Source organism: Rosa rugosa, chromosome 4 (genome assembly GCF_958449725.1).
Source record: "Rosa rugosa chromosome 4, drRosRugo1.1, whole genome shotgun sequence".
Taxonomy (NCBI): Eukaryota; Viridiplantae; Streptophyta; class Magnoliopsida; order Rosales; family Rosaceae; genus Rosa; species Rosa rugosa.
The window spans coordinates 34,159,809-34,173,634 of record NC_084823.1 but is presented as its reverse complement, the minus strand read 5'-3'; the positions used below and the strand labels follow the sequence as shown (position 1 = coordinate 34,173,634).

At 39.5% G+C, this 13,826-nt stretch overlaps 1 protein-coding gene across 1 annotated transcript; it reads right to left on the bottom strand.

Annotated features, from left to right (window-relative positions):
- Positions 1–4,700: 4,700 nt before the first annotated feature.
- On the bottom strand, positions 4,701–8,741 carry LOC133745621 (UV-B-induced protein At3g17800, chloroplastic). The gene is made up of 3 exons (XM_062173727.1): positions 8,500–8,741; positions 7,549–7,811; positions 4,701–5,679 (listed from the first exon to the last, which is right to left on the bottom strand). The coding sequence occupies exons 1-3, from the start codon at positions 8,653–8,655 to the stop codon at positions 4,875–4,877; spliced, it is 1,224 nt and encodes a 407-aa protein (XP_062029711.1). The 5' UTR covers positions 8,656–8,741; the 3' UTR covers positions 4,701–4,874.
- Between the last annotated feature and the right edge of the window lie 5,085 nt (positions 8,742–13,826).

Genomic DNA, 13,826 nt, shown 5'->3' with positions numbered 1-13,826 from the left:
AGGGGTGCTTGAGCTTTAGTTTGAAGTCGCGAGGCAATAATGATACTAACAACTTAGATATTGACAAGGATTCTTATGGCTTTAGTTTAATTTGAAAGCTGGCATACTAGATATATTAAACAAGAAGTAATTCCACTCCTTACAACAATTCCATATATTTAATTATGACCATACCAAAAACAAAACAAAAACAATCACCAACTATATTGTATATTACACTCAAGCAGAACAAAATATTAATAGCTCGGCCAAAAGATAAGAAAGTAAGAACTGTAAGAATCTTGATTCTTCATATTTGCTTGTAATTAATTCATGCTTGGTACACCAAATTTTGATGCCATCAGTATAATAAAAAGTAGAGTAACTAAACATAAACTTCTTAAGAATACTGAAGAGTCATCAGTATGTGTATATACTATAAACCCCTATTTTCCTTTCTTTTAACTTGATGAATTAATTAAGAAATAGACATCTTAATTTCGTGTACAATTTGATAACTCAAACCCTTGAGCTTAACCAATTGTTTCCATCATCAATTAATTGATCAATAATTTAAGCCAGCTTAGTCTAAATGATCCACTACAGGTGCAGCTGTCAAATTATTATGAGAGTAGAAGGTTGTTGTTTTCAACAATTTCATGATTTTATGTTATGGCCCATATTCCATTATGACATGACAAAGCTAATAATATATATCAATTTCAATTTAGAAGCGTACAAATAACACCACCTCTGTGAAATAGCTTGTAGTTCTTTTGGGTCATAGCATATAAGTGTAGTCATTGAATATCAACTTATCAATCAAAGGTTATACACGTGATTGATTAGTAATATATTAACCTGCCCCTCCTCCTGAACTTGACCAAATCAAATGGCTCTAGAAGCATTAAAATATATTTCATATATATATAAAGCGACTCTTTGGAATAGTTCAAAGAATGCCTCCATATGATCATACGAAAGGTATATTACAAAGTTTCTAAGGAGTTCATTTTCACACGTACATGCTAATTTAGCATGACTCGGTAGTCCATATCTTTAGTTCTTCAGCTATATATTTAATCCTTCATGATGTTTTCGTTTGATTATGAATGGCATTTTTGATGTCTTTGTGTTTTTCGGTTTTTATTGTTCATGCACGATATTAGACATAATGGTCTCCTATTATATCGAAAACAAAACGTAAGCATGAAGTTTACATTAGTAAATAAATTATGAGGCAAGTGAAGTACTGTAATGCTCAACGGGGTTAGGGTTGGAATAATCAAAGAGTTTGTTATAACAAGGGACAGGTGGAGGGTAGTATTGTCCACACACAAAAAAGTGTAAGGACAGTGACTCAGTGAGGCGGCGTAATATAACACGTATTGTAATTAAGTGAGGGGTGGAAGGGTACTTTGGGAATGGAAACGTGTCTTTTTGTAACGGTCTAAAAGTGAAAACAAGAAAGGTTCTCTTCTTGGTTTGTGTCTGAAAACCGTGTATTGAGCACAACGGCGGCGCCCGAATGCCACGCGTAAGTATTGCCTGTTCTTTTCTTCTTCGATATTCTTCTTCTCCTTCTTTCTTCTCTTTGGTCCAATACTATTCCTCTTCTATTTGCATAGTATCTGTAACGAACGCTTTGTTTTTTTTCAAATCTTTATAGAGAAATTCATTAGCTGTCATCGATCTACAGTTCCATGTTTGTTTAAGTTGACAACTACATGATATATGAGGTGACAAGAGAAGTATCAAGCAATCAACTTTTTCCTCTTTTTTTCTTCCCATGACATGACATGGCCTTGTTGTTAACTTAATGAGCAATCCATCATTTCACAAAATACATAAACACAACCAAATGACCAATACAACATGAACTAGAACACAACAAGTGAAGGTGCATCACCTGTTTCATTGACAGCAACCATTTCTTCAACAACAACAGCAGCAACACCATAGTTACTCAACACAAGTAATCCGAGCTCCAAAGCCTCAAGCAGCCACACGCAAGAAGTCTTCTACTCAACTATATATGTGCTTAATTAACTCCTCTCTATGGGGCATGACTGAATGTTTTGGTCACACAGTGAATAGGGAGTTCTAGCACATATATATACAAGCTAGATAGGTCTTCCCATAAAAGAATCTTATTCAAGCCAATGAGTTATTTGTAGAGATGCTATAGTTATCATATAATTAACAATAGATGTTTATCTTTATCAAAATGGATTCCTAACCAAAGAGTGACATACCTAAACTCATTTGGTAACTTATATAGATAATTCATATATTTCCTATTTATTGTAACAAGTTTAATCAATTTGTTATTTACTTAATGTAGATAATATTAGGTCCAAATAATATTTTACACTTGTGCCTTCTTTTTGATTCATCCCTTCAACAAAAAAAAAATGACATGATATAGCTAGGTATATATATACACACACACGGAGGCATTCTGAAGAGGACGTCCGCACTGTCGCTAAAGTGCGGATGTTCGGGATTTCTGCTCCATCAAGCGTCGACGACGCAGCGCTCTAGCCGGAGGGAGGCCAAGGGCATCCCGGACCAATCTGCAGTCTGGTGCAGTCGTCGGCGACCAGTTTGTAGCGCTACCCAGAACTTTGAAGTTGCAGGTGAGGTCACTGTCCAAAGCCTTTGACCTCGATCGCTGCCCAGAAGCGGTCTGAGATGCCTCCGGCCTCCGTCCGGCACGATTCACCCCGTCATCGCAGCTTGAACGTTGTTGCAGCGTCAACGTCCGCACTTTAACGACAGTGCGGACGTCTGCCCCAGAACCCGCCTATATATGTGTGTGTGTGTGATGATCCTATGTAAATTTTACTTCATGTGCATTTAGAGCAAATTCACCCGTAGTCAAGAAATGTCAAGGTCGAAAAGTCAAGGCGTCGACTAGTCAAGTAACTGTTCACTGCCACTGGACAAGGGTTTCCACTCGTTTTTTTTCTTGACCAGTCAAGACTGTTCATTTTTCACTGTTCATCGATTTTTTCTTACATAAATGAAAAACTAGGAATAAGTACAATACAACGTTATTTAGTTGTTGTACGAGAAATTCGGTTTCTAATCAATTTTTATTTTCGAAACAAACGTTATTTAGGAGGTCGTGAAAATTGATTTTTTATACGTTTGGAATTTGGGAAAACTTCCTTCATGAAAGTTGTAGAGCTCGTCGATACGATCTCGTGTATATATGGAACGCAATATTCGGAGTTCGTATGAATTAGTTATAAATTTTTGAAAATTTGAAAATTTTCTATAAATAGCAAAAATTTCTGGTCCTTTTTTCATAAGGACAGATTTTTCCTCTTTTCTTCACTTTCACCCCTGAAACTCTCTCTTCTCTCTCCTCCGCGTCTCCTTAGACCCGTTGGGTCCCGACCGACCCGACCCGAGTTTTCCGACGCCGTCGTGCGTCCTCCGGCAGCGGACCCGGGCCATACGGGCTCGCCTCAGCCCGTTTGTCCTCCCCACAGTGGTGCCTCACCTCACCACTCAGCCCAGAAGGAGATTGAAGGCCTCCCACAGCCGTGCGACATGACCCGGCCGGAATTCCAGTTTTCCGGCATCCTCTCGGCGACTGGGCGTCAAATCCTGCCTAATTGCGGCGCCACACGTCAGCGTCTCGTCCTCCACTGCTTTACTTCAGCACGTCATCTTCTCCAGTTCTGTAGATAACGTGGGTGACGTCATCAGTTGGCCGAGCTGGCATATGCTTTGGCTGGGTCATGAAAAATGTCAGCCCGTTGCCTTTTTTCTTGGCTTCGGTCAAGGAAGTCATCTTCTTGCCCGGTCAGAACACCACTGCTGGAAGGAGGTTTTTCTCCTCCATGATCACCACCTAAGCTTTTCCTAGCTGGTGACCAGTCAAGAAGCAACCGGTGGACTTGCTCTTAGTGGATCTACTCTATAATGAAATGAAAAAAAATTATATTAATTCCTTATGTGTCAGCTTTATCGATTATAGTTGTAACATATTCATTATAAAATCATTATGTCACGGGCCATACATTTCAATTTAAATTGTCTCAACTTGGAAGAGATTTTCCTTCCTCGGATCCATTATGAGTTATTTTGAATGGTCTCAACTTTTTTCATTATTCCTTTAACTCGTAATACATGGTTTCGATAGATTATGAGAAATTCCTTCTTCGACCGTTTTGACGAATCTCTAACTTATTTTTATTAAGGCAAACTCTTTAAAATTAAACTGAGTAGTAAAGTTACAATAATTACTGTGATAGTTTATCTTCAAGTTAGATACGAAATTACCAAACTTGTAGTGCTGTACATGAAAAGGTTGGATTTTGAGTTTCTAGAATAAACCATATAGGTGGTGTAAAATTCGAACTTCGCCTTGTCCAAATGCAGGGTTGCTTTAATTTTCTGTGGAGCCAAGAGCAGTCAACTTTGCTTAGCCAACGTCTCAAGATTCAAATAGGTGTCTGAATTTTAAACCACCCTCTCCGATGAATCTTATATTGGTCGATCGTCCGTCTCACCCCTCTAAAATTTTGGCACATGCCTCCTGCAAATCATAACGAAAAGAAAGAAGTAGATAGCTCATTGTATTATACAGATTTTACTATCGGACTTTTTCTGTGCTTTCAACTACATTGTTCCTACTCTTAGTGAGGATGTAGCTAGCAATTTACTTCAAAAAAATGTATGTGCTTCTGTCTACACTGCTCCGACTCTCAGCATTCAGGATAAAGTGCAGTATATCTAGAATATGATCCCAATATCAGTAAATTTCAGTAAAAAAAAGTTTCCTAACCAATATATTTACAGGAAACTCATTACATTTACCAGGCTCAGCACATTACGATTCATGCAGGCTTTCTGGGTCGATTAATCAACATACATGATCTCTAGCTTTGGACAAAGTTATATTTGGATTCAACATAGGTTTCAGCATCCCACAGGAATGATCCAAATGCAACAGCTTCCAAGACTAGCATTGTCAATCCAGTGAAAGTAAGTGAAATCACTTCATCGTTGGATGTATCAATTGAACCATCCCCAGCAATCCTGATGTCAGGTTTCCCAAACAGGGCTTGCGTCTGGTTTTCAATCAAAGAAATAGCTTCCTTGGACCTTATAGTAGCATAGCTCTGAAGAGTCTCTGCATCCAAGTACATCACATAGGATCTCAGTCGATAAGACTTGCTTTCCCCATTATACATGAAGCCTGCTTCATCACCACCATCAGGAGGTATCCTGAACAAGGAATCAGGATCCCATAGCTGGTTTGCTGGTGCCGGATCCGGATCCTGAGTAACGCGTTTTGGAAGGATGTTCATGGTTCTCTCAAGCTGAAACCGCTGATCAACTCTTTTGAGGAAATATCCATACATTATTGAAGCAGCATACAGCTTTCCAAGTTTTATTTTGCTAATCTCAACCAAGGAAGAAAGGGGACCCACGCCGACAAGTCGTTCTCCAAGCACAAGAGACAAGTGGCTCTGTATCATCTCAAATGCTTCGGAAGAATGAACAGATTCTAGTTTTTGTTCTTGGTTCGGCCAAAAATCCACTCTGCCGGTAGGATCCGAGGTTGCTGATATCTTGGGGATCATTGAGATTTCATTCTCCACAAACTTTTGCACTATTAAGCAGTATATTATCTCTTGCAGTGCCGCTCGCCCTTCTTTCTCTTTGACCTCAGCTATTCTCCTGAAATTCATGATTTCATTTGCGTAACTCTGACAATTCTAAGCAAACAATAGTTGGGGGAAACAAGTGAAAGTAGCAAGCACCAAATTGTTAACACATTGTATAATAGGTTTTAGACTGTAGAATATATAGAGATATTATGGCATCGTCTAATAACCTAGTTCATGTATAGTTAATAGTGAATAGTAAGAAAGTAAAGGAAGGAAAAAAAACCCAGCAGATTAAGCTAACAGGGAAGATGGTGATGGGAGATCACCATGCAGTAGAATATTTTGGGGTATCGTTTGTGGTCTGGCCAAAAAAGAAAAGACAAATAAACAGATACCTTATGGTGGTCTAGTTCAAGTCATGGAGGGTGAGTGGTGACAGAGCACTGTTACTGGTGATGATGGTGATGTATAGTGCAGCTAATGGAGAGAGGAAAACATGGCAACAGAGAAACTGCAGGTAGGTTTACATTACTTGTGGTGTTTCACTAGATGATATAGCTAGTTGAGTTGACAGAAATGGTGAATGGACTGCTCTTCAATAGGCCAGGGGAGGGTAGTGATTTAGCAGTTGTAGGAATTATAATTGTATTCAAATGAGGCTAGCAACAGTATGATTATCCGACAATCCTAGGGCTTCATGGCAGTGGTAAAAAACTCTGAAGCTGATCTTAGTGGCATTTAATTATACATTTATACGTCTGCTGATAATTATCACATATTTAAGGTCAACGTGGTATTACTAAAGAAAAGTTAACTATCAAAATAGATGATCAAGAGAAAAGCCATCTGAATATTGACACAAAATTGTGGTAGTACTATCCCAGTCCAAAACGCAAATTAGAGTGCCCAAAGAAATAAATAGTCCTATTTGAAAAATTCCAGAAGACTTCGGCTACTGAAGCTATTAGTTGCATAACCTTTTGATGAAAATGGTACAAACATATTTTGGCTTTAATGCCATGATTCTTGTTTATATCAAATTTGTGAGGATACAATTTCATGTCAGTGAGATATATATTAGTTGACACACAAATAATGAACACTGAAACTGAAAAAACAAAAGTATGAAGAAGAGAACTCTAAAGGGAATCCCAACTCTACATGGTTGTAGAAACAAAAATACTAGAAGTAATTACAACATTATGGAGAAGAGATACAATGTCACTCCAGGACACAAAATGTGTTTACGAAATGTACTAAAAAGCCACATAAATAGGAAACACATACAATTGTGAAGGAGAAGCAATCATTGATGATTAACTAGTAAATAAACTGGTAGCTGCCATTAAGTTCAGAGTATGAGTAGAGAGCACATAACATCAGTACAACAATATCTAGTCTCTTTTTTGGGTGAAAAGAACAATATCTACGCCCTGTAATATAAAGTCTCCAAGGGGGTTCTAACCCCTGCCAGATTCCAATGCAACTTTAACTATTCATAACTATTCATATAGAACTCTATCCTATGAAGAAGGCAAAGTAAGTGTGAAGTGGGATGACAGAAGCAGTGTAGACCTACTGCAATTTTTACAATCTCCTAATAGCTCAACTAGCTGTAGTATCTCATAATTTGAAACTAAACACGGAAACACCAATTAATTCCAATTGTACCAAACCCAAACAAAGTGTGTATTCAAACCCTATATTTATTAAGCTCTTGCATACCATCAATACAATTTGAATACAATGCACGTACACATTGCTAAACCATTTTGCTCAGCAATGATACTGGCAACATTTTCAAAACGAACTCCCAACCATATAACACTTAACATTTTTTCAAAATGAAGAGTTGTGTCAAATTATGAAAAATTTACCCTCTATCAATCTATTCGACAACAAAATTAAAATAACTACTATGAGATATCTCAGTACTTACTTGTAAAGGGGACCTTTAGATGTTGGAGATTCTCCTTTTTCGGCATCTCTATCAGTTTGAAGTTTCTCGAGCTGCTGATCAACAGCTGCAGGTAGTAGATGTGGATGTGTTTGTAGTATTTGGCCCAAAAGCTGGCCAGCAGGGGATTCAAACTGAAGAGGAGCAACCGGCACCAAATTATCACTTGAATCCTCCGATGCTCTCACAATCAAGCCTCTGGCTGGGTACTTATACAGTCCGTTTCCAGGCTTTGGGAGACAACTCTAGAAAAGGAAGAAAATATAGCAAAATTATGTTAAGTGCATAAAACAAAGTAAGGGGAGCCGAAACAAAAATCTCAAGCATCCATAAAAAACCAGGCTTGAAGCATAATATATAGAAACATGGTGCATAACTATTCAATTACTTTATCCATTAATCTAAAGGTAGATTTGCGTGACTACTAGTACAATAATATTAAAGTTTTAAGGAGTAGGCAAGAGACTTAAAAGGAACCACCCAATTAAATAGTACTTCCGATTCTTCCTTACAGTCATAACTTAAAACTAAGAGCTTTTAAGAATCAAATTACGAAAGACTATCAATATAATTGCAATCTTTAGACATTACAAGAAAACTATTGATTGGATTTTGGTTTTATACCAGTAACCCTCCATAAATAATGGTAAACAGTAGGTGTTTCTTGGCAACTCACATGCATAGTTGTGATTAGCTCCTTGAATTCATCCATAGATAAACGCTTTGGAATCAAAAGGTTTGAATTTCAAGATACAAATATGTAGCATTGAGAGTTTAGCAGCATAGGGTTTAGGGATAATCAGTCAATTACTGAAGTAATCTTCAACGGCAAATTAAGTAAATCAACAAAAATATCTTCCTATGGGTCTTGTCTAAGAAAAATTAAGGGGAGGAATCTTTGAAAAGAAGATGAATGAGTGGAAGAGAGCTTACTCTGAAAAATCCACCGGAAATGAATGACTTGGAATCAGAGAGCGAGTGCGAATGGGTGTAGGTGTGGGAGTGGAAGTGTCGGAATTCCGGCGACCGGAGACCTCCGCCTGAGGGAATTACCAGTGAAACGTCGCCGATGACACCTGAGACCTGCATTTTGAGGCCCTACGGCTCTGAGAAGAGAGAGAGTTCTGATTGAGGTGGAAGGAAGTCTTGGTGGTTAGAGTATTTAGTTTCCTTTTCTTTTCTTATATTTAATTTAAAATTTAAAATGCCTTCAATGAGGCAAATAAATTCATTTCAACTCCCCCACGTCTTCTTTGATTTGAAGTTTCCAAAATTTAGTTTACCCAGAGTGTCGTAGGGGAGACTTGTAACTAAGATATGCACTAAAGTGATTAGCGGCCGGGTGAGTAAATCTTTGCTCAATGATGTGTAGTTGTCTTGATCTGTTCATATCACTGAAGTCGCACTAAACACACTTCTAAACTCTCGAATTAGAAGGACGCCCCACACGATAATAAGGGTGGGTACAGAACTATAAAATCCAATTTACCTCTACAAGAGAGAGGTTTATGGGCAAAAGGAAAATTACGGTGAACTAGCCTTGATAATTTTAGAAAAAGTTTGGCAAAATGACGGAAAAATTGAGAAATATGGGAACCTCTCATGGAAATCGGTGAGTGAGTACCAAGCATGATTCTGTTGCCGTCGGAATGTATAAAAACTAAAATTGCATGTTTTTCATGATAAAATCACATGCTTTTTCCCACAGACAGTGGCGGAACTAGGATCTGAAACTAGGGGGGTCGAGACATAAAACATTAACTTCAATATAAAAAAAAATTAAAAAAAAAACTCATTTTCCATAGTAATCAACACACTCTGTTGACTTTATTAACAAAAAAAAACACACCTTGTTAACTTTCTCTATAATAAAATAATTGAAGAAACTAGACATCAATTACAATAAATTGCAAAATCTTCTAAGAAGCATTTCCATATTTCCTCATTATAAATTTGGATAGTTATTACACAGTAAATACTATTAATTTTGAATTATTCTCATTATAATTGTGTAAGTTGTGTTGCTGATTGCCTGATTGGTGTGTTGGGGGGGGGGGGGGGGTGGTCTGAACCCCCCCTCAGGCCCTGTAGCAGTTTCTGCCACTACCCACAGAGGGTTTGAAGTACATGATTACGACGAAAACGTTTGTGTTTTTGTGTTTCATTTTTCCTATATTGTCATTTGTATTGTAAATGCTGTTGTAGAATGAACATAAAAGAACTTGAGAGATGGAGAGAGTTTTGATGCAGAGAATGGAGTGTAATGTGTGTACTTATTACTTCTTTGTAGCCTCTATATATAGGCTACTAAGCCATAGTGGTTGGCCTTAAACAAATCATGATGGAGCACTAATGGAATTATGGTGCACTCATTTATGGTTCAAACAACTCCACACAAGTCTTCATACCTATATCTATACACTCAAGTATCTATTTACATGATATAGCCATTATATTACAACACATTTATACTATAACAGTCCCCCTTGGATATTTCATGTCAATAGTGTTGCCTAGGCCGTGCGCTTCTAAGTTGCCTCGTTAAAAACCTTGTCAAGTAATAAAACCCTGTGGGAAAAACAACCTTTGTTGAAGGAGAAAAAGAGTACAACGCGCGTTGAGTGTGGAGTATGTTTCTGGATACTCCCCCTGATTTCGACTCCCCCTAAAAATATAATCATGGGAGTTCGGATAACTTTCTCAATCCGATGTTCTTCACATGTTTCTCGAAAGGGGATTTTGGTAACGACTTAGTAAATAAGTCAGCTACATTATCCTCTGATCGGATTTGATTTACTTCAATATTTAGAAGTGCTTGTTGTTGCTGACTGTAGAAGAATTTAGGCGATATATGCTTGGTATTGTCGCCCTTAATGAAACCTAATTTCATTTGCTCAATACAAGCTGCATTATCCTCGTAAATGCATGTAGGTTCATTTGTGGTAGACTTCAAACCACAAGTTCCTCGAATATGTCTAATTACAAACCTTAGCCATATGCATTCACGCACAGCTTCATGTAGAGCAATAATCTCTACATGATTTGAGGAAGTAGCAACAAGGGTCTGTTTTGTAGACCTCCAAGATATCACGGTGTTTCCCATGGTAAAGACATAACCCGTTTGGGAGTGACCTTTGTGAGGGTCAGAGAGATATCCTGCATCAGCAAAACCCATCAAAACATCACTGTCATTTTGATGGAGGGGAGGAGGAGAACGTCGGCCACCATGGACGACGGTGCCGGCGTCTACATTACGGAAGGTGGAGTTTTGCCTTGTGGGGTCCGATCCCATACTTCTGTCTTCTCTTTTCTCTCTGTAGGGATAAAACAATCTCATATCAATCCTACCTCTCAAGTATCGAAAGATTGTCTTTATAACAACCTAATGACGGCGTGTTGGTGCTGAACTATGTCGAGGTAAGAAGTTCACTGCGAATGAGATATCCGGTCTTGTGCATTGAGCTAAGTACAATAATGTGCCTATTGCACTTAGATAGGGCATTTCAGCCTCTAATAAATCTTCGTCCCCATCCTTTGGACGAAACGGATCTTTTTCGGGCTCAAGACTACGGCCGATCATGGGAGTACTTACAGGCTTTGCTTTATCTTCATTAAAGCGCCTTAGTAATTTTTGAGTATACGCTGACTGGTGGATCATAATCCCATCACTACGGTGCTCGAGTTCTATTCCGAGACAAAACCGTGTTTTCCCAAGATCTTTCATCTCAAATTCGGATTTCAAGTATTTAGCAGTTTCCTTTAACTCATCTAGAGTTCCAATTAGGTTCATGTCATCGACATAAACTGCTATAATTGCAAATCTGGAACTTGTCCTTTTAATGAACACGCATGGGCATATTTCATTGTTAACATATCCCTTCCTAATCAAGTAGTCACTTAGACGGTTATACCACATCCGTCCGGATTGTTTCAATCCATATAGTGAGCGTCTTAATCTTATTGAAAACGCGCTCTGTGGCTTAGAGCCACTTGATTTGGGTAATTGAAGTCCATTTGGAACCTTCATATATATATATATATATATATATATATATATATATATATATATATATATATATATATATATATCTGAATCTAGATCCCCATAAAGATATGATGTAACCACATCCATAAGCTGCATGTCAAGTTTTTCTGAAACTACCAAACTGACAAGGTAGCGGAACGTTATAACATCCATTACGGGAGAATATGTCTCCTCGTAGTCGATTCCAGGGCGTTGTGAGAAACCTTGTGCCACAAGGCGAGCTTTGTATCTAACAACCTCATTTTTCTCATTACGCTTTCTAACAAATACCCATTTATGGCCAACATGCTTTATATTTGGGGGTGTCAGCGTTATAGACCCAAATACCTAGTGAATCCAATTCAGTCTGGATCGCATCTTTCCATTTAGGCCAATCTGCTCTTCGTTGACATTCTTCAACGGAGCGAGGTTCGATATTGTAGATACCTCTATTAGCAAGCTACTTTGCTACATCACCAAGCATAAGTAACACCCTCTTTGGGACACCCACAAGCCATGGTAAGGCCCAACCGAGACATGCATCCTGTAGCCCTATGTTCAAGCTACGCTACGGTATCCTGAAGTGGCAAATACGTCGCCGGGAAGCCATCTTTCCGGCCTTGCCAACATGCCCTCACACCTAGGCTTTCTAGACTAGAATAGTGACTTTGGTCATCCCACATCTAAGAAAATGTAAAGGAGAAACATTCCTTCACCTATAAAAGGAATGCCTCCTCCCACTTCAACATGACTCCATTACATCTTTTGTAATCCCTTTGGGCCGCAAGGCCCGAACACACTAGTTAAGCTTTCAAGTGGACATAGTCTCCCGCTCAGGCGGGAGACGAACCACTATACTTCTTGTGTCGTTCTCTCTCGCATTCTTTACGTTAATTAGATCCCCACAGATCCAAACATTAACATTGGCGCTAGAAGCACCCGACCTTCCTTGCCTTGTATTCTCAATCAAGCCTTACATCCTCCGCTACCCATCTTAGCGGTAAAACAAAAAGCAAAATTTTGCATCAAGTGCAACTTGGGCTCATTGCTTAATTCCAGGTCAAGATGAGGTCACCCGCCAACTAAAGGTTGGTCAACGCCCAACTCAAAAGTCAACGTTGGCCTTACTCACCAAAAATAGTCAACGCCAACTTCAAAAAAAAAAAAAAAAATTTGGGGCGGCTATTTACTCTGGACACCCAGAAAGCTTCGTTGGGCACCCATGGCCATTCTTCGATCATCAACACCGGCGGCACACCACCGCTAGCTATGCCCAGCGGTCAGCAACCTCTGCTCCGCTTCGCTAGCCCTCCTCCGCTGGTCTTCACTGACGGGATTCACCGCTGAACTTCACGACTCCGCTGAGAGTCACCGCTGAGCATTACCGCTGGCCAATCACTGGGCACCTCCGCTGAGCAGCTGCAAAATGCTAATCCAGTCCTCCGTCGACTCTCCGCTGCACACCAAATCCGCAGCTAGCTACAAACACCGCCAGGAGACACCAGCGGAAAAACCTCTGCCGAGATCTTCCGCTGGGCATCACCACTATGCTCCTCCGCCGGTCATGCTCTTATAGACGCGAAAGCCAACCACCGCTGGCATCCTCCGGCAACCATCGCCGCTAATCTCCGCCGAGGTTCATCGCTGGCCAAAACTTCGACGAGCTACCGCTGACCAAAAGCACCACTGGCTGTTGACGTCTACAAGCTCCGCTAGCCATCTCCCGCTAGCTATCTCCGATGGTCAAGCCTCCACGGAGCAAAATCTTTGCTGGTCAAGCCTCCGCCGGGCACCGACTCCGCTCCGCCAACCGCCGGCGAGCAAAGCCCAGTGCACTCCGCTGAGCTCCTCTCCGCCGAGCACCACCGCTAGCGAAAGCTCGGCTCCGCCGGACTACCTCAGCTAGCCCTCCTCCGCTAACCTTGTTGTGAAATTTTAATTAAAACTCGCAAGCGCACGAATCGTCGTTAGTATAGTGTGCAAGTACGAGGTCGTTCTAACTGAGGATTGATAATCAATTTAAACCCTAACTCAATTAATCCAAACACAAAATCACATAAACAATCAAGCAAAAGAAGATATTGATTTTTGGGTTTTTTAATAAACAAATAATTTGAGAATTAAAGAAACAAACAAATAAACAAATAATGATAAAACCTAGGGTTTCGAAATCCACCACTAACAATCCTATTTATGTTTCGATGCAATTAACAGATTCTTTTATTTCTTTTGATGA

What these genes read in the sequence shown, in the direction of transcription:
- LOC133745621 (XM_062173727.1), bottom strand. Translation starts at nt 8,655, where the DNA reads ATGCAGGTCTCAGGTGTCATCGGCGACGTTTCACTGGTAATTCCCTCA. An exon ending in TTTCCGGTGGATTTTTCAGA is followed by an intron (nt 7,812 to 8,499) that starts GTAAGCTCTCTT and finishes TTCCTTTTCTAG; the next exon opens with AGTTGTCTCCCAAAGCCTGG. An exon ending in TCTAAAGGTCCCCTTTACAA is followed by an intron (nt 5,680 to 7,548) that starts GTAAGTACTGAG and finishes CATGAATTTCAG; the next exon opens with GAGAATAGCTGAGGTCAAAG.